The following is a 20,374-nucleotide window of genomic DNA, read 5'->3' as shown; positions in this document are numbered from 1 at the left end:
GCCATGATTGTCCAGTTGTCCGTTAGAACGTCGTTTATTCGAGTCGCGTCAAAACATGATGGCGCGAACTTAATATATAATTTAACGATGTTGGGGTTGATATATGACGAGTTCAGAATAAAAAATATTAACGCTAAAACCATTTATTAATACCACTATATAGTTTTTTTTTTGTTAAAGAAAACAATACATACTTTTAATATTCGTTTTGCCCCAAATGAATCAGTCATTCTTTCATGTAATTTGAAAAATAAGTCATTTGTACGGTTGTACCAATATTTTCACGTTTCATAATTCAACTTCTTACGTTTCATGACAATTCAATCTATTGTCTGGTTCGTAGTAATGAAATTCAATTGTAAATCTGGAATTTTATTTTGGGGAAATAGAGCATTAGCAAAACATCAAACAACGAAAAAGTTACGTCAACATATTTTTGTATTATATTTTTTCTGTTACGCACACCGATAATACTATATCGTATATAGTATCAACCTTCCATCCAAAGTCTAGAATTCAAAGGTGTAGAAAGTCTGCGATTGACTAAAACAATTTGATCCAAAGACTTTTGATTGTTTTCTTTCCACTATAAATACTTCTTTTGTTAGCCTCTTCATATAAACATTCACCTTTCAAACTCTACAAGACTTCCAAGAGAATCAATATAATTAACAAAATGAGCCACCACAGCCACCTCTTACTTTCTACCCCTCAAACCGAGAAAGAAGCAGAGACGCAGAATGAGTCAGAGAACAGCGTTTGGCGTTTCAAAGGCAGCGACACCGCAGCTAAAGCCTCCAGCGTCACAATGAGAGTTATCGTCTACAAGCTCTTTGATCTTTGCACTCCAGACATCAGAAAGCCTCTTTTACCACTTGCACACGGTGACCCTTCTGTCTACCCTTGTTACCGCACCTCCATCCACGTCGAGAACGCCGTCGCCGATGTTCTCCGCTCCGGCAAGGGTAACTCTTACGGTCCCGCCGCCGGAATCCTCCCTGCTAGACAGTAATATTCACTCTTACCATTTACTCAGTATCCACAGTTTAATCCCTTTTTATACAATATGACGTGCTTATATTATTATTTTTTCTTTTTGGTAAAAATATGCCTGTATTATTTTATATTGGTACAAATATGCATATATTATTTTATATTTGGTAAAAATATGCCTTTATTATTTTATATTTGGTAAAAATATGCCTATATTATTTTATATTTGGTAAAAATATGCATATATTATTGTCCACAACTACTTAACTTTACTTTGATCTAATGTGTTGTTAATCAGGGCGGTAGCTGATTTCGTGAACCGGGACTTAACGAACAAGGTAACGCCTAACGATGTATATATGACCGTGGGATGCAACCAAGGGATAGAAGTGCTGATGCAGGCGCTGGCTGCACCAAATGCCAACATCTTTCTCCCACGGCCTAGTTACCCTCACTACGAGGCTCGTTGTGTCTACAGTGGACTCGAGGTCCGCAAGTACGATCTCCTTCCCGAGAATGAATGGGAGATTGATATCCAAGGCATCGAAGCCATGGCAGATGAGAACACTGTCGCAATGGTTATCATAAACCCTAACAATCCCTGTGGAAATGTTTATTCTTACGATCATCTCAAGAAGGTTGCGGAGATGGCTAGGAAGCTGGGGATAATGGTGATCACTGACGAAGTTTATAGCCAGACAATCTTTGGAGACAATCCTTTTGTTCCAATGGGGGAGTTTGGTTCGATAGCTCCGGTTATCACTTTGGGTGGTATATCGAAAGGATGGATTGTTCCTGGTTGGAGAATCGGTTGGATCGCTTTGAATGATCCTAAAGGCATCTTCAAGTCCACAGGGGTCTGTTTTTTTTCTCTCTCTATTTCTGGTTAGCTATTGTAGCTATTGTTATTTTGTAGCTTGTGTTACAAGTAATCACTCTGTCCTTTCTTTTTTTTTCTTATGATAGGTGGCTCAATCTATCCAACAGAATCTTGACATAACTCCAGACGCTAACACTTTGGTTCAGAATGCGCTTCCTCAGATCCTGGAGAAGTCTAATAAAGAGATGTTTGCGAAAAAGAATTCAATACTAAAACAAAACCTAGACTTGGTCTGTGATAAGCTCATGGACATTCCTTGCGTGGTCTGCACGAAGAAACCTGAGTCATGCACTTACTTATTGGTAACACAAACATCTATCTATACTCCTGATGCTTCTTGATCAATCTTTTGTATGACTTCACTATTAACAAGAACAAATATATATGCAGACAAAGCTGGAGCTTCAGTTGATGGAAGACATAGAGGATGATATGGATTTCTGTATGAAGCTAGCCGCAGAAGAAAACCTCGTTTTGCTACCAGGTTAACCAACACCTATTAAAAAAATGCATGCAAATGAGTACACAATAAATGAAACTTGAAAGTGTAGTAGTTTTAACTTTTCTTGTTTTTTTTTTCAGGAGTGGCTTTGGGACTGAAGAATTGGGCAAGGATAACGATCGGAGTAGAAGGCCGGATGCTTGAGGATGCACTTGAGAGACTCAAAGGCTTCTGCCAACGCCATCTGAAGAAAACAGAAGTTTCTCTTCAATCTCTGAAGCTCAGTGACAATGGAGAAATCTAAACACAACTCTTCTATACAAAAGACAATACACAACCCATATAATAAAGATGAAATAACAAACCCACTAGGGTATTATTGCATTTTCAGTTACAAAACTCTGTTTTTATATTAAAAAAATCTGATTCATTTGTTTTATTCATGTCATCAACTTAAACAAAAAAGAGAAAATATGTAATGATATTAAAAAATAAAATAAAAAAGCTTCCCCATGTCCATGTCCATGTCCATGTCTTATCATCGTTACCGTTAAAAGAGACGGGAGCCCACTTTTGCCGCCGTCAAGATTTCAAATAAGCAAAAGGTTGTCTTTTTCCTCTCCATCAACGGCTATCTCATCCACAGTAGCCTGGAGACAATCCTAAAGACCCAAAAAAGCTCAAATGTCCGAGTAGAACCCTAATAAATTCTCCGAGATTCTTTCTCACTTAATAAACTTCCAGATTCGGAAAAAAATCAATCCTTTTCCAAAAAAAACACATCAAAAATGGATCTTTCTACACCTCCTAGATCCTCCTCCCGTCTCGCTCGGAGAATCAACACCACCACTCTCCTCAAAACCAACGGAGACTCACCAATCCCCTCTCTCGATTTAGTCCTATCCTCTCCCAAGAGCATCGACACTCCTCCTTACCCGTCTCCCGCTTCACTATACTCACCGTCTTCCCCTGTTACGCTCCGAGAGATTCTCCTCTTGTCTCCTTCTCCTCTCCGGAAATCGAGAACCCGTTTAGCGAATCGGTTCGAGATGGAGGCCGCGGAGGCTGCGAGGCGGTGCAAGACGAAGGGAGGGCAGAACGGTCTTTTGGGTAGTGCGTCGCCGAGGAGTTGTCGGAGATCGAGACGGAGGTCGGAGGTGGTGGTGGTGGAGGAGGAGACGAAGCCTGTTGTTGTTGTGTTGAATGATGAGAAGGCTGCGAAACAGAGGAAGCATAAGAAGACGGGTCGGTCTAAGAAGGAGAAACAGAGTTCGTTGCCTTCTCCTTGTCCTTCTTCAGATCTGAGTAAAGGTCCTAACTTTAGTTATTTCACTTTTTTATTTGTTCTGATATGATGTTTGTAGTTTAATGACTGTGTGTGGTTTTTTTTGTAGATGTATGTGAAGGTGATTTGGAGAGGATTAGAGAGAATATCAACGATTTGATCATGTGGAGAGATGTTGCGAAGTCGAGTCTTTGGTTTGGTTTTGGGTGTTTGTGTTTCTTATCTTCTTGCTTTGCTAAAGGGTTTAGCTTTAGGTATGTACATCGAGTTCACTCTCTAGATTTTTTTATCTTTCTAGCTTCAGTCATTTGTCACATTCATGATGAAACCTTTTTGTGTACGTGTTTGAAGTGTTTTCTCAGCGGTTTCTCATGTTGGACTTCTGTATCTTGGTGTATCGTTTTTGTCACACTCTCTTCGCCAAAGGTACGATCTTTTTTTATCCGGGGTTATGCTTATTGTACATGAGATGAAACAGCTTGTAATTGAAGTTTTGATACATCTTAAAAGGCTAACTGAAGAAACAGAGCAGAGAGAGGTTAAAGTGAGTGAAGAGGATGTGTTACGAGTAGCTAGAAGAATGCTTCCCATCACCAATTTGGCCATTTCAAAGATGAGCCAGCTTTTCTCTGGCGAACCTGCAATGACACTCAAAGTAGAGTAAACACTTCTATGAATGTGATTTTTTTATTTTGTTGAGCTTCTCCTTATGTTACAACTTGGTTTCAGGTGGCACCCTTTGTTCTAATAGGAGCGGAGTATGGTTACCTCATAACATTGTGGAGGCTATTTGCTTTAGGTATGCTTGCTAACAATGTTTTCAACTGATTCTTTGCGTTCTTGTAGTTGTTGTAAGTATCTAGTAGAATTGACATTGTTATGGAAACAGGTTTCTTCCTCAGCTTCACCCTCCCAAAACTATACTCATGTTATGCTAACCAGATTAACCAAAAAGGTAAATTCTCTATTATCAGATCTTTTGTTGCCCTTTGATGAATAGAACGAAGTAAATGGAAAAGCTATTTACATTTGTGTAGTTGAAAATGCACAAAAGAGAATAGTTGAAGCGTGGGGAATATGCACACACAAGAAGTTCGTGGCAGGCTCTATGATCACTGCCTTCTGGAACCTGACTAGTCTCAAGATCCGTTTCTTCACAGGTTAAAAAACTTTACCAGTTGTTGATCTGAGATTGGTGACAGAAACTGATATTCTCTAGATATGGCGCTTTTTGCAGTGTTCATCATAGTGGTAGTCATCAGATACAAAAGGCAGAATGTACAGTTAGATTCCGAAGAAGATCATGAGGAGAAGCAACAAGAAGAACAAACTCAAACGGAGCAACCGGAAGAGAAGTCACCATCGCCGCCACCGTCTCCACCTCAGCCAATAGAAGAAGAGCAAGCATTAGTAGTGGTGGCTGCAGAAACCGAAGCACCACCAAAGTAGTTTAAAGTCTCTTATTGAAACTTGTTTTAACATTGAATGTATGAATAAAAATAGTTGTTTGTTTAGTAGTGTTCCCAAAAAAAAAAAAATTGTTTGTTCATTAAAGAACTTGATAATTAAAATATCAAATCAGAACCTTACACGTGTCAAGCTCACGATAACGCAAAAGCAGAGGATTAGAAACTCACTCTCGTCCGTCTTCTCGGGAGAGAGCGAAGAAGGAAGCATCATATCATCGTCTCTCTCACTCTTTAAAAACCCTAGATTCTTCACCCATTAGGGTTAGTGAAATTTACTGAGCGATGGCGACTACAGGAACTGCGACGGCGAAGAGAAAACCTGTGTTTGTGAAAGTAGAACAGCTGAAGCCTGGGACGACCGGTCACACGTTGACTGTTAAGGTCGTTGATTCCAATCCTGTGGTTCCAGTTACCCGGAAGGCTCGTCCCGGGAGTTCTATGAGTCGCCCGTCTCAGCCTAGTCGAATCGCTGAGTGTCTCATCGGAGATGAGACTGGGTGTATTCTCTTCACTGCTCGTAACGAACAAGGTTACTTACTCACACTTGTCTTTTGAGCTTTTAGGATGTAGAAATGGTGTTGTGATATTGAAAAAGGCTGATCCTTTGATTAAGTTTAACTTTGTAATATTTTTGCAAAAAAAAAAAACTACATCTTGTCTGAAAAGGGAACAGATTTGCTCAAGACTAGTGTTTTGTCTTAACCGTAGTGATGTGTTTGTGCCAGTTAATAACACTTGTCTTGTGCTTTTTAGGATGTTGAAATGTTTTAGTGATATTGAAAAAAAGGCTGATCCTTTGATGAAGCCTTGTGAGTTTAGCTTGTAATATTTTTTTTTTGCAATAAAGTTATATCATCTTTGTCTGAAAAGCGAACAGATTTACTTGGAACTTTTGCTCAAGATTAGTGTTTTGTCTTCACCGTAGTGGATGTCTTTCTTCAAATTAATGCTTTTGATGTTTGATAATTGGTGGGATATTACAAAAATCTATCGTCTTTGTCTGAAAATGGGAATGGTGTTTCTGTGAAATTCTGAACAAGACTTGTTGTTTTGTCTTTTTGCAGTTTTGTGGCTTTGATGTTTTGTGTAATATCATTCTTGCAAATCTTACCGGAGCTGTAAAGTGTACTCATCTTGTAATTAGTTATGGTGAATCTTGATTGACATGAGTCCGGAACTTTCATAGCTCTTTCCTGTAGATAATTAGTATTGTATCAGTTGCTGTGGAGTTCCCTGTGGCATACTGATAGGATTGATTTTTCTTTTGTTGTTGTGTAGTTGATATTATGAAGCCTGGAGAAACGGTGATACTGCGCAATTCGAGGATAGACATGTTCAAGGGTACGATGAGGCTAGGCGTTGATAAATGGGGACGCATTGAAGCCACTGAGCCTGCATCTTTCACTGTCAAGGAGGATAACAATCTGTCTCTTGTTGAGTACGAACTGATTAACGTTAATGATCAGTGATCTTCTTTTAGTGTTTGTTTGGGAAGTTAGAGGGTTATGATTCTTCTCTTTGATTTAGATGATGAATGACTTGTCCACATATGCTTGCTTGTAGGAATGTTTTCCTTTGTTTTTTTACCCTAAACTTCAAGTGAAGATCTCGTTTTATCTTTCTTAATGTTCATTTTCTAAACTCTGACATACACTCGTTGTCTACTACCAAATCTCATGTCTTATCTTATCCATCTACTGGAAGTAGCATCATCATAACATATAACATATCCATCTGCTGGAAGTAGCATCATCGTCTTATAGTATATATTTGATGTCAACATATAATATAGCTTTGAAGAACAGGTTTATGAGATCCAAAAAAAATATAATCCACTAACGTGATAGTAGTGAATAGAAAAATCCCAAAATTAGCATAACTTCTATAGTAGAGAGAGGCTTATAGTAGAGAAACAGGTTTCATTATCCTACTACACCAACACAACCTCCCATCACAAACCCACAAAAACTAAACTCATTATACAGTACTTCTTTGATGATCCTCTTCGCATCGTTCATGGCTCGGCAAGTGCCTGTCTCTGTATTTCACAATATCCACAATGTTCCATGTTTTAATCTTTTGACAATCTCCAGACTTAGAAACATGGGGAAAAAGCACGGATAGTTTTTTTTTCTTCCTGGTAGTGTAAAGTGTAAACCTTACGAAGATGTTTGTAGCAATTAAACCGGACAGATATTACAGAGTCAGTTCCCCCACTGAAAACTCTGGACTGGCTGAGACCTAATTAAACAACTAGCACTAATCAACTCCGCATGAAACCAATAGATTGCCACCAGTTGAAAGCTATAAGCACAGCATCTCGATGACCTGGATGTTCAGAATACTTTTACCAAAAAGGCAAAGAACATAGAATCAATACAGGAACTACCAAACCGAACTTGAGAAGATATTAACCTCGTAGCAATATCGCAAAGGCAAATATAATGCAGAAGAAGAAACATATAATAAATAATTCAGTTACAAAGGATATAAGCTTTGCATAGATTACTGGCATTGGCAGTTCATTATCTACAGTATATGGTTCCTTTTCAACATAACATCAAAGTCTGCATCGAAATTAAAAACATGGATAAAACAAGAGTTGGAGGATACTTACCTCTATCCATTATAAGCGGAGCAGATTCCGTTTAGGGGCCATCCACACATGTATTGATGGAAGTTCCGTTAGATCCATCAATATCTTTTATCTTTCATTTTATCCAAAATAATACCAAGCTTTGGCATAACAAAACCATTCAGAATGGAATTCTAAAGTATCAAAAGTGAATATCAAGAAGCCCAAATAATCTGCAAATGTTAAGGAAAGAAGAGTTATACCAAAACTTTTATGCAATTGTAGGACTCTTGGAGTATTCAGCATTATCCTAAATAAAGTATGAGATTGTGAACATTTTAGAATCCAATTCATAATTGTTACTCTTCCTTTTTAAAAAAAAATAAAATATATTAATTTAAATCAACCCAAATTCAGGAGGAGGAATCGAAACACCTGGCTCTAGGTTACTCATCTTGTTCGTCTTCGTATCGATCTTATTGTTCTCCTGGTCTTCACTGAGACACATTCTACAGAAGAGGAAACTCTTATGCGAGAGAACGTGTCCCAATAAAGACCAGTCGGACGAGAAGAGCGATAAGGATAGGGTTATCCTCCATCCATACGTTGCAATAACTAATATGGCCTCTCCAAAACAGCCTTGTAAATATATACAAATGAATAAACACATGCACAAGTTGACTGACAACTAACTAACGGTTAAAGAGAGAGTGAGTGAGCAGAAAACCCTATAGACTGTGTTTTTGTGAGGAGATGAAGGAGGCGAAGACCTCACGATGTGTGGGTGAGAGAGAGAGTGAATTTTTAAGGAGGAGCTGAAGTTTGGGACATGAGACGGGCCGACAAATAATATGTTTTCTGATCTTTGGACGGTCTGATATAAGGTTTACTTAATGGGATAATTCTTGTAATGAGATCTATAGGAATTTGAAATTAACTTTTGTTTACTTCACAAACTAAATCATTCTGTGAGTTTTCTTTATTTTAAAATAAATAATGGATATTTTATAGTCCAATATGATATGTTTTGATTTTTCGGGAAGAAATCCAAAATTTTCTGGGTTATACAAAAATAAAATAAAAAATACGCATGAACTTTGAAAAAAACTTTGCGTCGTCGGACTTTTACTAGTTTGGTAGCACGAGCATATATCCCTTGCACTATGACAAGTCAAGTTCTCATGTTTTGAATGCATCCAGCTTTCTTTAAAATCAACAGTCTTAGATGCACACATTATTAGAAAAAAACTGTTGAAATATATGAATAGATATGCTTGTGTGACTATAAGCTAGTTATCATTTTCAAACTATTAAATTATTACATGCAAACCACACGAGATTCCCAAGTATTTAAACATGCAAACTTGGCTACCAAACACTTATTTGTTTATTTGTAATCATCCAAATTCTCACTAGATAAACGTATACCTAATAACACAATATGCATGCGTAATTTTTATATTACGCATCAATGGTTCAGCCTACTTACATCTGTAATGTGTTATTAATTCAATGTTTTCCCTCAACCTAAACTGGTAAGAGAGTTATTTAGGTGAAACTGTGAATTGGTCCTCTTGCGGTACTTCAATTAGTCAAACCGTGACTTACGCGTTTGGTTTCAAAACACAGACTTTTCAGAACAAAAGCAAGCATGTGTTTTCTTTTGTGATATAAATGTTCAAAATCATCGGCACCATAATATTTCGTTGGTTTGTAATTTATTTTAATATATAAGGGTAAAATTTTAAATATATAATTTAATAGGTTATAGTATAAAATAATCATTGCAAGGTAAACTTATGCTGTGATTCTGTCTCATTAGAAAAGAAACTAAAATTTGATAAAAAAACCATATGAATATGAATGATGATAATATATTTTGAAAATTGCATTTTAGAGTTGAAAACTAGATGTATACAATTATAACCGCGTAAAAGAATTTTTAGCACAACAATGATACCAATGTTATGGGGTATCAATGTAATTTACACATGGTACTGTTATTAAGCGACCCGTTCAAATCATACTACTTGGTCAACACGTCAAACGCGATATGGCGCCGGTAAAATCCGACCTAAGTGTTGAACTCTTGTATCTTCATGACCTCTTCCTCGTAACTAAAGTATATATATATACACATACTTCCTCTCATTTAACAACATAAACATAACTTCTTAACCAAACAAACAAAAAGAAAAGCTTTTCCCCCTGAGAAACAATAGTTTATTACCTGACTACTTCGAAGCTCCTTTTTTTTGTCGGTACAACGTAAACAAGAGAAAGCAAAATCAAATGAGGAGAGTTAGCTGGTCTACTGTTTTGATCGTGGTGATGATAGTGTCGTTGTTGGTGGTAGAACACGTGGTGCTTCCCGCAGAGGCAGGGAGGGTTCTAACGGAGAAGTTGGGAGACGGAAGTGCGACAGTGATAAGGGTGGAGAGGATGAAGTCAACGGTGGATTACTGGTTTCAGCGTTTGGCTTCGGGTCCGAGTCCAAGTGGTCGCGGCCATTAAATTAGTTTTTTTTCTTGCTGGAGGTGATCCATTAGCGTCGATATAGCATATGATTACCAAAACAAAACCGTCAAAAACTGTATCACATTCATTTATTTTTTTGTTCCATTTTTTCATCCTGTAGGAAAAAAATTCAAAAAACAAAACCATCGTTATACATGTACATAACCTTACTGTTGTTGGTTGTTAATTCAGTAAGAACTTTTGTAATCACTTTTATGAGAGAATTGTTTGTGGTAGTTGGAAACAAAGATATACACCAACAAAAACAACAAAATATGATGTAAACGAGTGAGTCGTGCACGCCACATATGTATGTGTAGCCTGCCAGGTCATCTCCCTAACATATTGTATTACATAGTTTTTGCCAAATCATGCATGAAGACAACAAGCATTAACATACGTGACAAATTAAAGTTGGAGTGCGAACGATGCATGAAATTTAGGAGGAGAGCGAATGACGAAGTACAAAAATAACATAATTTTAAAAAGATTGTCCAACTTTAGAATTAAGCGGTCTAACAAAAGGAAAGTGTTAACTAAGCCAAGTTCCTGGGAACATCGAAGTGCTAAGAAAAATAACTTATTGTGCACATAAAACCATATAGAAAGTATTATCCAAATGCTGGGTACTTCGAGTTTTGGATTCACTCCTCTCTGTAGTCTGGATTCTCTTTCAATATGATGAAACCTTCTAGTATGGGAGACAATGGAATGTACCTGTGACCCCATAACAAAAACAACCGGAGTTTTTAGAATCCAAGGTGTATAACAAAGTTTCATTTCTAGTAGGAAAACGGTTTTGAGGAATCAACTTACTTGTCTGTTGCGAGTTCGGCTCTCTCCCCAGCAGCAAGGAGAACAGGTGTGGAGTGTGTTTGGAACCCAGTGATTGTCTTTGGTCGACCTGCCTGTCCCACAACGTCAACCGCTTGTCCCACCCGCACTGGTACCGAGATGGGTTTCAGGTTCTCATCCACCGTCAGCATCATTCTTGGCTACACACTCAAACCGTATTGTGTTACTAGATAATACATTCGCTTACATCCATTTAACAAAAGAAAATACTCAGATAGAACATTGCACTCACCTGCATCGCCAAAACGATGAAGTAGAGAACATAATGGTATTTCCCCAGTATGATGGATTTCATGTCAAGGCATGCATGCAACAATGTCACTATACCAGCAAGCGCCGTTCTGGGTTCATAGAAACACAACACACATGATTAGGATTCAAAGGGTGGAGCTTTGAAAGCTACGTATTCACAAAATACATGTTAAAACTTACGGGGATAGCAAGAGCCGTTCCGAGTGGAAGGGACTGAGAGTTAAGAGACCTTTTCCCATATGCACAAATCCTTGAGCAATACGCACCTGCATCGCAACCTTACACAATGAGAACTAGCCTAACAGTAGAACCTGTGTTTATTGCACAAAACCAAAAAAACATAGAAATTTAACACATTACACAGAAGAGAAGGCTGGCATCCTTGTAATAATAGCTGGATAGATTTCTAAGCATGCCAGCAATCCTTGCATTGTTGGTCCCAGCGCCAATCAAACCAAGGGAAATTATCGCAGCCTGTAGAAGTCAGATGAAACATCAGTCCAACGCTGCAAATCAAAGTTCAGTGAAAATAACTATTACGCCTCAATTTACAACTCACCATTGCAACTTCTGAATCTGTGTCATGGCTAAGCCGGCTCAAGGTGTCCATAACATTAACCTGGAATTATGGATAAGATTAGAGAGTAACAACAGTGTTCTTAAGCGGAAACGTAAAACCAGATTTAATAAAGAAAGAAGTATATTCACCTTTGGGTTTGATATACATAGGAGACCAAGGGCCAAAGGCACTGCACGCCTAATGTTTTGTTCTCCATACTGTAGCACGCGCTCCAGAGAACGGATCGCCATATCAAGACCCAACTCTTCAGACATAGCAACCATCGCTATTCCAAGAACAGCTGGGCCCTGGTGGATATCACCTTTCTCCAGATGCTCTCCACACTGAGCCAGAAGGTCTTGGACCTGAACAATGAACTGTCAGCAACTAAAGTACAAAGCAACAAACTATGTAATTCAACCACCAGAACACTTGGTAAGATACCTTAAGGACATTCCCGGTTCCAGCATACGCACAGGAAAGAAGTGTCATATCACAATACTTTCTGATTTTCTCATTGAATGTCTTTGAAACCTCCGCGGTAGCCTCCACACTTTCCTGCTCGATATTGGAACAAGTTGACACTGATAAGCGAGGGAAATAACAATCGGGTAAACAAACAAGAAACTAATCCAGTAAAACTCGTTTTCTACCTGTTTGCCAAGGTACAAAAGTCCAAGACCAAGAGGCAAGAAACGAGTAAGAGCATCACCAAGTTGTGCCTCACTCCGATCCATCAAAGCAAATATAATAGATTGGGCAACCTCTTCGTTACACGAACCAACATAAATCATCCCCAAACTAAGTGCTGCAAAAGCAATCACATCGAGAGGTGCTTTTGCGTCATTCAGTATCGGAGACAAGCTGCTTCTTAACTGTCCAAACAGTGAGCATGTTATTGTCTCGTCAACAGAACTTTTAACCTAACACTGTAGGTAATTAGATAGGAGATCTTTACCTGATCATTTTGGGAACCGGCATATGCAATCCCGAGACCCATAATAGCACCAATTCGGACAGATGAATCCTCGTTATCAATATATTCTCCAAGAAGGGCCAATGCCTGAGAAAGAAAGGTGAGTCAGAAGTGTGTATTGCAATACAATGAGCACATAAGTTCCAATAAAATCATAAAGGAAATCAACTCACAGGATCACAATCACTCTTAATGCCACAATTATTAATCCCAACACCTAGCAGAGCTCCAGCAAGGACGGGATTATCAGTGCTATGAAAATATTTGTCAAGTTGGGTAAGTCCGGCGTCCACATCCCACAGTAGAATCATACCCTAGCATGGGAAACAACGAGGTTCTGTTACAATTTCCACTTCCAAGATATGAACACAGCGTCAATCTATCACGTAAGTAGAGGTATACCAGGCTAGCAGCTGCACTGGTCTTGCCATGTTCTTTATTTTTGAAGAGCCAGTTTCCAGCAGTTCCACTAGCTGCGTCTGATGGTACTGTCATTAGTTTGTCCTGCAGTAAGTAAAAATTATCAAAAGGGTTGCCGAGCTTACGAGTTTCTTCTCGTTTGTCCCAGCAATAAGAATCTGTAATCATACCTGGCCGAAACCAGCATTTACAAATGCATTCACAAACGTCGCAGCTAGATTTTGTCTAGCAGAATCCACACTTGGGCCAGAGCTAGCTCTGCCATCAAGCAAGTGAGCCTGCAAAATTTTCATTGAACAGTTCAGAGAGACTGACAAAAACAGATCCTGTAACCAAATAAGCCAGTAACAGGCGCAATATTGATAGAGCTGATATACCTTGTAGATGTCTTCAGGCGTCTTGGCCTCCATGACCTCAATATCCCTTGCAAGCGTCAGATATCCTTCACTTAACTTGGTGTTGTTAACAATATCCTGCAGCATGTCTCTGTCATCCTTATCTGCAACCATCTCAGAGTCGAGCTCAACGGTGATGCCCTGCATGGGGGAGTAAACAAGAGAAAAAGAGACGTAAGAAACTGAATTATCGTACTAAACCTCTATAGTAATGTTAATCATTAAGCACTTACATGGCGTGAAATCATGTAGCAGAACTGTTTCTTTCTTAGCAGATCAGAGCATGAGGTAAATACTTGCTTCACATACTGCAGTACGGAAAATATATATCATGTGAGAAAAATACATTACGTAGAGGAAAGCTTTTTACAGCTGCCCCAATGGTGCAGAGAGAGGATATTAAGTTCTGTAGGAAGATTAGAGCTCAGACCTGCATGTTATCAAGAAATAGTGCAACTTGCAGAGCGTTTGGATATTCCTCAAACTTCATGTAGATCATGTAAGCAATATCTAAAACCAGCATGTCATCCGGTCCTGGAAGGAATCTGAAAAACAAAAACATACACCAAGCAAAGCTCATGAGAGTTGTTCTCATAAGAAAATTACAGAATGAGTTATCAAATTTGTGAAACACCATAAGATGCTCATATTTAATTACTTTGCTGAACTCGTGAGATAGTTGCACGTCCTCCTGAAATTTGTGCGGTCTACATGCGCAAGTAAGAGATCAAGATCCTCAACATCCATTAAAAGGTCAACAGCTTCGGTTTCTGCATTGTGCTGCAACGAACATAAAGAAATCCTTCAGAGGTAGCCAAAAAAAAAATGGTGCAAGTCTCAAGCTTATAAATGAAAGTTCGTTATTTTAGATATATAAATGGAACCCTTTTATATTACAAGGGACAAAACGAATAAAGAAGAGTAAGCATGACAAGGATCTAACCTTCATGTGAAATGCAACAATTTGCTTCACAAGATCCATTAAGTCCTCAACGGAGGCCTCCTCACTCTGGTAGAACAAAAAAAAGGAGAAAACATATAACCATATTTAAGAAAGAAAAAAAAACTAAAAAAAAAAGAAAGAAAGCACAATGTCATTATATTGATTGACGAACCAGCAGAGAAAACCCAAACATAAACCATACTGGCCTTGTTACAATAAGCGTAAAACTCCTCAAGCAACAAAATATTCCTAAAGACCAATTTGTTTACTAACCTGACGCATTGTATACTCTTCTGCAATCTCGCCGGCCAAATTCCTGACATACTCGTGACCCCACGATCCGATGTCACCTCCTGATCCAGTTAACCTATATCCTAAGCTTTCCTGAAAGAATAGTAATGTACAACAAAGGACCATCAACATGTAACTTCGTAAAATTCTACCAACAACCACAAAATACAAATCCAATCACGTATATCGTAAGAGGAAACACAAAGAAAAAAAAGAGGCATCCAGTGATGAGAACATGAAGCAAACAACAAGAAAATATGTTAGTACTAAGTAATTCCTACTAGAATAGCAAGAAAGCATACCCTTTCACCCTCAGCAGACATGGTCAGGGCCAGAACCGACAGTATATCAGCCAACAATTTCTGCAAAGACATGAAAGTTAATCTTCAATCCATACAAAGTAGAATGAACAAAGAGGTGGTAATTTCTTAAACTGTCAGAGGACGTACCTTGAGATCAGAGTCCGCCATATTTTTATGTAACTCCTTAAGAGTTCCATAATGAGGACGGAGAAACTTGAGGGGTTTGGGAACTGAAGTCATGGAGCTTGTTGAGGCACGAATTTCCTGCCTACAGAAAAAAAAAATCAAGACCGAACTAAGGTCAGATTACAAAAAAGGACGATAAAATACAATACTGAAAGCAGCAAGAGAAGTATCATCAGTCCAGAAAACGAGCTCCAAAGAAGATTACCCTTAACAATATCCAGCTAATCAACTTGGGGAAGAGTGAAGAGATAGAAGAATTACCTCATGCTTTCAAGAGCGGCCTTCTGCAACTCAGGATTGGGGTCCTGAACCCTCTCAACATAAAGCTCCAGATTCTGCTTTAGTTCCAAGTCCTCTTCAGACTACAATCACATCAGATACAAACTGAGTCATCTAGTAATCAGACTAGCCATAGTACTAAACCAATAATCATCTAAACCCCTAACTTTACGAAAATCAGCTACATTATTGCAAAATCTACAGCCTAATCGTGAAACTTCATCCTAATCTCCACGGATACTAAACAACTCCAAATCCAAGCAAAAATTTCAATAGAGAATGCGAAATCGAACTTACGAGATCGTCCTCCTTCTTATCATCCTTCTTCTTGGGATCCTTAGAAGGAACCTTCGTCGTAGCTTCATCCCGCTTCGCACCACCACCAACGTTGTTCGGATCCGGAACTGGAGCCATCTCAAATCAAGCTAACACCCGATCAAGCTGAAGAATCGGAAACAATCGAGCAAAAACCCTAACTCTGGAAAGTGCTCGCTTGAGAGGAGGAACGATGCCTTTCTTCTGCAACTCAGGTGAACTGTATAATAAAAAATTATCGGAAAACAAGTACAGGTTAATATAAAGGAGAAGCTTACCCCTCGATCAAGATTTCCATAATGAGCTCGGCCCATTAATAAACCGGCCTTCTTAATGGGCCGACAAATATTTTAAATGTTGATTTATGTAATAATGGAACAAACAAAGAGGGCAAACACCGTCACCCGCCCGTAGCCACCGTATGTTCCCGAACCTTCGACGAGATTCTCTACTGTAGTATGTGAAAGAGAGGAAGGAGAAGAAGAAGAGGACGTCGATAGAGAAAGAAACCCTTTTGATTAAATTGAGGAAAAAGTGAAGAAACGAAAGAGAGAAGGAGGAGGAGGAGAGATGGGTGTGGATTACTACAAAGTTCTACAGGTTGATAGAAGCGCCAGCGACGATGACCTTAAGAAAGCTTACAGGAAACTCGCTATGAAGTGGCATCCCGACAAGAACCCTACCAACAAAAAAGAGGCCGAGGCTAAGTTCAAGCAGATCTCTGAAGCCTACGATGTATGTTCCTTCTTCCTTTCTTTTTTTTTTGTTAATTTCTAATTAAAAGATTGTATTTTTGATTGAATTCGTTCCAAAGTTGGGATTTTTATTTCTATTGATGTGTTTTTACTTACCCTGAAACTGTCGGCTGCTGCCAAGTTGAAACACTTTTGTCGCGATTTGAGATGCAAGTTGTCGGCTTTCACGATTTGATGTTGTGTAGGCTTGTGGGTTTAAGAGATTTCGTGTTCTTGAGTGATTGGAATCATAGTATGAAGTAAAAGATGGTTTGCTTTGTTTTTTGGGCTAACTAGATTATCTGAGGTTACACTGCCTATGGAATCGCCAATAGGATCCCAAAGTTATTAGTCTGTGCTTCCTCTCATAGTTAGTTAGTGAACTTGTTTTCTCCGTTGTCTTTGGTAAGAAAGAACCTCTTAAGCTCTCTGTATGCTTTGCAATGAATGCATGTATGTACCTTAGGAGCGTACTAAGATTGTTTACTTTGGTTTAGTGTTTGATATGTGGCTTATACTGGTCGTGGATGTGAGTTTTGTTTTAGGTTCTTAGCGATCCTCAGAAGAGAGCTGTTTTTGATCAATACGGCGAGGAAGGGTTAAAAGGGAACGTGCCACCTCCCAACGCCGCTGGTGGATCTTCCTACTTCTCAGCAGGAGATGGGCCTTCATCTTTCAGGTTCAACCCGAGAAGCGCTGATGATATATTCGCTGAGTTTTTCGGTTTTTCTACTCCCTTTGGTGGAGGAGGCGCTGGTGGCAGCCCGTTTGGTGGAGGAGGAGGTGCTGGTGGCAGTGGAATAGGGCAGAGGTTCGCTAGCCGCATCTTTGGTGATGATATGTATGGCAGCTCGTTCGGTGAAGGAGGACACCCTCATCATCATCACGGTGCAGCTAGGAAAGTGGCTCCAATAGAGAACAAGCTTCCTTGTAGCCTTGAAGATCTCTACAAAGGAACCACCAAGAAGATGAAGATCTCCAGGGAGATTGCTGATATCAGCGGGTAGGCGTTCAAACTCACATTACCATTTGTTGTGACAACACCTAATCTCTGTGTTAAATGCAGGAGAACAACGCAAACAGAAGAGATTCTAACGATTGGAGTGAAACCAGGATGGAAGAAAGGCACAAAGATCACATTCCCCGAGAAAGGCAACGAACATCCCGGGGTGATTCCAGCTGATCTCGTCTTCATCATCGATGAGAAACCCCATCCGGTGTTCACACGTGATGGCAACGACTTGATCTTCACACAGAAGATCTCACTAGCCGAAGCCTTAACAGGCTACACCGTCAACATAACGACCCTTGATGGTAGGACACTTACGATCCCCATCACAAACGTTATCCATCCAGAGTACGAAGAGGTGGTGCCTAAAGAGGGAATGCCACTTCAGAAAGATCAGACAAAGAAAGGGAACTTGAGGATCAAGTTCAACATCAAGTTTCCAGCTAGGTTAACTGCAGAACAGAAAGCTGGTTTCAAGAAGCTTCTTGGTTGAATGAACCATTACAGCTTCTTACTTTTGTCTTGTTATGTTTGTGTTGGTAATATACGTTTTTACAGAAAATTTTCATGCAATTCTTTAAAGATTTTGTTACAAAAACTGAAGTTGTGTTTACAAAAGTTTGTCTTTCTTTGATGGACTTATTCTTTGGTGAGTGGAGATCCAATGCCGTGACGGCGAGTGGGGCACACGAGGAAGAAGCCGCCGCATATAACGCCGATGATGATAGGCAAGCTAGTGAGAAGCTCTTTGATGTCTTCGGAAGGAACGGGGAATAAACAACGGATCACGTTCTGATCAATCATGGAGATGGCAAAGAAGACGAGCATGGACATGAATGCATGCACAAAATCAAGAAACCTGAGCTTATACTTCTCCTTCTCCTCGTCCGTTAGAGTAATCGTTCCTTCCATCACAGATAAACCACTCCGCGTCGCCAAGCCGTACCTGACCTGTGAAGAACATAATCATCATGTTCAAAACGTAACAAAATAACTGAGGATACGAGTGATAAGAGGGAATGTGTTTGCTACCTTGCCGCGTGGGTCTCTGAAGGAGTCGGTGAAGGAAAGGAGGAAGCAAGAGACGGCGCAGACGAAGACGAGGAAGCAGGTGAGCCAGCGACTGGCGATGGTCGGACACTGACCCTGATGAGATAGGACAGGACACATTATTTGAAAACCCATTACCGAACCGGTCGGGAGGAGATTAGAGAGATGGGCTGTTCCTTTGAATGCTTTCCTCGCCATTTTCTGTACTTTTGATTTCGGCTTTCTTGGTGCCTCAGGCAATGAAGCTATCAACAACGGCTGTGTTTCCTCCATAAGTTTCTTTAAGTTTTGATTAATCACTCTGAAAAATTCAAAATGATTAGATATGTCTACTTTTTGTCGATGACTATTCTGAAGAGCTGGACAAGATTTTATGGGTTTCGTTTTCTTTCTTTTATTGTGTCTTCTTCTGTTAAGCTGTTGTTTCAGGTTACAGGGTTAGAGATGCTGTTCTTCCATTTTTATGTTTCTGTTGCATTTTAGTCTTACCAATAAAAGCTTAAAAACCAAATAGAACTCGAGTAATGAAACAAGAAATAGGAGTCTTCGTAACAGAAAATTTTTATTTAAAAGTTGCTGTTACCGGAAAGTAATTACTTTTATTTATAAGAAGCATGTGATTTTGTTGAAGAAAAACATAAATTTACACTCTTTTTTTTTATCAAACTGCGACAACTTTATAAAAGAAAAAATATTCAATTTATAAAGAAATAGGATTTAGTGGGCCTATATTGTTTGACGCTTAAAGAGTCCAAAAATACGCAATAATGGAAGAAAGCCGAAGAAGCCCGTTGGATAAAAGAAGATATTCCAAGATAAAAATCCATTGGTAATCATTTGACATATAATCTAATGATGATATATATATACATGTAAACTTTTGATTTAACAAATACATGTAAACTTGTGTTTGTAATACGACAGCATATACGATAATCTAGATTTTTATTCTTAACAAGATAATTTGGTTACGTATTCTCCCAAGACGTGTCTTAATCTCAATCAGTCTTAACGTATGGTCCATGAATAACGCATTAAATTGTTCTTTGGAAGAATTTATTCTTCGGCTAAAAGAGGTTATCCGTTGTGAAGTGGACTAGGCAATGCACCCTTCATTTTTGTGTTAGTAGAACTAACATAAAACGAGAACTTCAGTGACCTTCATTTCATATATTTATTAAATATTGAACATGTAGCAGACAATATGAAATATAAAACTTTATAACGAGATAAAATCACCTATTTACATAACTTTTACAATGTCTTTTTCATGTTCGGTCAAAATACTCTAAATAAGGCTTCAAAATAACAGAGAACAAAAGTCCAAAGCACTAAAAAGCAAAGTGCTGGGGGGAGACGTAAAGGGAATGCAAACTAGGGACACAAAGATAATTCTCGTTACAGGACCAAGAAGACTTAAACATTATTGGATTAAGGTATCAGTGGCATGGACCATCATAGAGGTTATGGAATAGCAAACTCGTGATTTTTGTGATAACTGATTAAAGAAGACAAGATCTATCCCCCTTAAATCTCGTCCTTTCAAATCAAAATTACTGTTGCTTTACCTAATGAAACGAAAGCAATCTAACAAAAAAAAAATCCACTGTTAGATCATGTTCTTCCGACCAACCAATTTTGACCCTT

At 38.9% G+C, this 20,374-nt stretch overlaps 7 protein-coding genes and 1 long non-coding RNA gene across 10 annotated transcripts; 5 read left to right on the top strand and 3 right to left on the bottom strand.

The window, feature by feature from the left end:
- The first annotated feature begins 338 nt into the window (after positions 1–338).
- On the top strand, positions 339–2,754 carry LOC103854450 (probable aminotransferase TAT1). The gene is made up of 5 exons (XM_009131393.2): positions 339–1,008; positions 1,292–1,850; positions 1,960–2,175; positions 2,264–2,357; positions 2,456–2,754. The coding sequence occupies exons 1-5, from the start codon at positions 677–679 to the stop codon at positions 2,617–2,619; spliced, it is 1,365 nt and encodes a 454-aa protein (XP_009129641.1). The 5' UTR covers positions 339–676; the 3' UTR covers positions 2,620–2,754.
- A 109-nt stretch (positions 2,755–2,863) lies between these two features.
- Positions 2,864–5,186, top strand: LOC103854436 (reticulon-like protein B18). 2 transcript variants are annotated; one of them, XM_009131382.3, is made up of 8 exons: positions 2,864–3,620; positions 3,710–3,854; positions 3,952–4,026; positions 4,111–4,255; positions 4,330–4,399; positions 4,490–4,555; positions 4,638–4,760; positions 4,838–5,186. In XM_009131382.3, the coding sequence occupies exons 1-8, from the start codon at positions 3,104–3,106 to the stop codon at positions 5,047–5,049; spliced, it is 1,353 nt and encodes a 450-aa protein (XP_009129630.1). In that variant the 5' UTR covers positions 2,864–3,103; the 3' UTR covers positions 5,050–5,186. The 2 variants fall into 2 exon arrangements, with proteins under 2 accessions (XP_009129630.1, XP_009129621.1); XM_009131373.3 differs by having other exon boundaries at positions 2,864–3,626.
- Positions 5,187–5,237: 51 nt separating this feature from the next.
- On the top strand, positions 5,238–6,758 carry LOC103854427 (uncharacterized protein At4g28440). The gene is made up of 2 exons (XM_009131363.3): positions 5,238–5,598; positions 6,348–6,758. Exons 1-2 carry the CDS (start codon positions 5,352–5,354, stop codon positions 6,536–6,538), a joined length of 438 nt encoding a protein of 145 aa, XP_009129611.1. The 5' UTR covers positions 5,238–5,351; the 3' UTR covers positions 6,539–6,758.
- Positions 6,656–8,241, bottom strand: LOC117133640. Its single transcript, XR_004457579.1, has 2 exons — positions 7,687–8,241; positions 6,656–7,397 (listed from the first exon to the last, which is right to left on the bottom strand). It is a non-coding gene; the product is annotated as an uncharacterized LOC117133640 (long non-coding RNA).
- Positions 8,242–10,382, top strand: LOC103854420 (PAMP-induced secreted peptide 1). Its single transcript, XM_033290333.1, has one exon. It carries the CDS (start codon positions 9,937–9,939, stop codon positions 10,156–10,158), a length of 222 nt encoding a protein of 73 aa, XP_033146224.1. The 5' UTR covers positions 8,242–9,936; the 3' UTR covers positions 10,159–10,382.
- A 250-nt stretch (positions 10,383–10,632) lies between these two features.
- LOC103854417 (26S proteasome non-ATPase regulatory subunit 2 homolog A) lies at positions 10,633–16,180 on the bottom strand. Its single transcript, XM_009131352.3, has 23 exons — positions 15,917–16,180; positions 15,602–15,702; positions 15,302–15,422; positions 15,155–15,214; positions 14,835–14,945; positions 14,562–14,627; positions 14,277–14,398; positions 14,049–14,163; positions 13,852–13,926; positions 13,601–13,759; positions 13,394–13,501; positions 13,206–13,307; positions 12,977–13,117; positions 12,786–12,890; positions 12,481–12,702; positions 12,272–12,385; positions 11,977–12,192; positions 11,828–11,887; positions 11,629–11,742; positions 11,449–11,534; positions 11,249–11,357; positions 10,978–11,156; positions 10,633–10,878 (listed from the first exon to the last, which is right to left on the bottom strand). The coding sequence occupies exons 1-23, from the start codon at positions 16,031–16,033 to the stop codon at positions 10,806–10,808; spliced, it is 2,676 nt and encodes an 891-aa protein (XP_009129600.1). The 5' UTR covers positions 16,034–16,180; the 3' UTR covers positions 10,633–10,805.
- Positions 16,181–16,298: 118 nt separating this feature from the next.
- On the top strand, positions 16,299–19,119 carry LOC103854406 (dnaJ homolog subfamily B member 13). Of its 2 annotated transcripts, none has more exons than XM_009131343.3 (4): positions 16,299–16,669; positions 17,214–17,671; positions 17,735–18,216; positions 18,337–19,119. In XM_009131343.3, exons 1-3 carry the CDS (start codon positions 16,505–16,507, stop codon positions 18,168–18,170), a joined length of 1,059 nt encoding a protein of 352 aa, XP_009129591.1. In that variant the 5' UTR covers positions 16,299–16,504; the 3' UTR covers positions 18,171–18,216; positions 18,337–19,119. The 2 variants fall into 2 exon arrangements, with proteins under 2 accessions (XP_009129591.1, XP_033146190.1); XM_033290299.1 differs by having other exon boundaries at positions 18,297–19,119.
- On the bottom strand, positions 18,192–19,061 carry LOC103854413 (protein DMP7). The gene is made up of 2 exons (XM_009131347.3): positions 18,710–19,061; positions 18,192–18,628 (listed from the first exon to the last, which is right to left on the bottom strand). Exons 1-2 carry the CDS (start codon positions 18,998–19,000, stop codon positions 18,317–18,319), a joined length of 603 nt encoding a protein of 200 aa, XP_009129595.2. The 5' UTR covers positions 19,001–19,061; the 3' UTR covers positions 18,192–18,316.
- Positions 19,120–20,374: the final 1,255 nt, after the last annotated feature.

This window comes from Brassica rapa, chromosome A01, assembly GCF_000309985.2.
Source record: "Brassica rapa cultivar Chiifu-401-42 chromosome A01, CAAS_Brap_v3.01, whole genome shotgun sequence".
NCBI lineage: Eukaryota > Viridiplantae > Streptophyta > Magnoliopsida > Brassicales > Brassicaceae > Brassica > Brassica rapa.
Note: the sequence above shows the minus strand (reverse complement) of the source record. Positions and strands in the feature narration are given on the sequence as shown.

Bases quoted from the DNA above. Each gene is read 5' to 3' on its own strand.
- LOC103854450 (XM_009131393.2), top strand. From the start codon at position 677: ATGAGCCACCACAGCCACCTCTTACTTTCTACCCCTCAAACCGAGAAA. The intron at 1,009-1,291 runs GTAATATTCACT...GTTGTTAATCAG, and splicing joins GGAATCCTCCCTGCTAGACA to GGCGGTAGCTGATTTCGTGA. The intron at 2,358-2,455 runs GTTAACCAACAC...TTTTTTTTTCAG, and splicing joins AAACCTCGTTTTGCTACCAG to GAGTGGCTTTGGGACTGAAG.
- LOC103854436 (XM_009131373.3), top strand. From the start codon at position 3,104: ATGGATCTTTCTACACCTCCTAGATCCTCCTCCCGTCTCGCTCGGAGA. The intron at 3,855-3,951 runs GTATGTACATCG...ACGTGTTTGAAG, and splicing joins GCTAAAGGGTTTAGCTTTAG to TGTTTTCTCAGCGGTTTCTC. The intron at 4,400-4,489 runs GTATGCTTGCTA...TTATGGAAACAG, and splicing joins GTGGAGGCTATTTGCTTTAG to GTTTCTTCCTCAGCTTCACC.
- LOC103854427 (XM_009131363.3), top strand. From the start codon at position 5,352: ATGGCGACTACAGGAACTGCGACGGCGAAGAGAAAACCTGTGTTTGTG. The intron at 5,599-6,347 runs GTTACTTACTCA...GTTGTTGTGTAG, and splicing joins CACTGCTCGTAACGAACAAG to TTGATATTATGAAGCCTGGA.
- LOC103854420 (XM_033290333.1), top strand. From the start codon at position 9,937: ATGAGGAGAGTTAGCTGGTCTACTGTTTTGATCGTGGTGATGATAGTG.
- LOC103854417 (XM_009131352.3), bottom strand. From the start codon at position 16,033: ATGGCTCCAGTTCCGGATCCGAACAACGTTGGTGGTGGTGCGAAGCGG. The intron at 12,386-12,480 runs GTAGAAAACGAG...AATATCGAGCAG, and splicing joins TTTTGTACCTTGGCAAACAG to GAAAGTGTGGAGGCTACCGC. The intron at 12,193-12,271 runs GTATCTTACCAA...TTCATTGTTCAG, and splicing joins GAACCGGGAATGTCCTTAAG to GTCCAAGACCTTCTGGCTCA.
- LOC103854406 (XM_009131343.3), top strand. From the start codon at position 16,505: ATGGGTGTGGATTACTACAAAGTTCTACAGGTTGATAGAAGCGCCAGC. The intron at 16,670-17,213 runs GTATGTTCCTTC...GTTTTGTTTTAG, and splicing joins AGATCTCTGAAGCCTACGAT to GTTCTTAGCGATCCTCAGAA. The intron at 17,672-17,734 runs GTAGGCGTTCAA...TGTTAAATGCAG, and splicing joins GAGATTGCTGATATCAGCGG to GAGAACAACGCAAACAGAAG.
- LOC103854413 (XM_009131347.3), bottom strand. From the start codon at position 19,000: ATGGAGGAAACACAGCCGTTGTTGATAGCTTCATTGCCTGAGGCACCA. The intron at 18,629-18,709 runs GTAGCAAACACA...TGTTCTTCACAG, and splicing joins TCAGAGACCCACGCGGCAAG to GTCAGGTACGGCTTGGCGAC.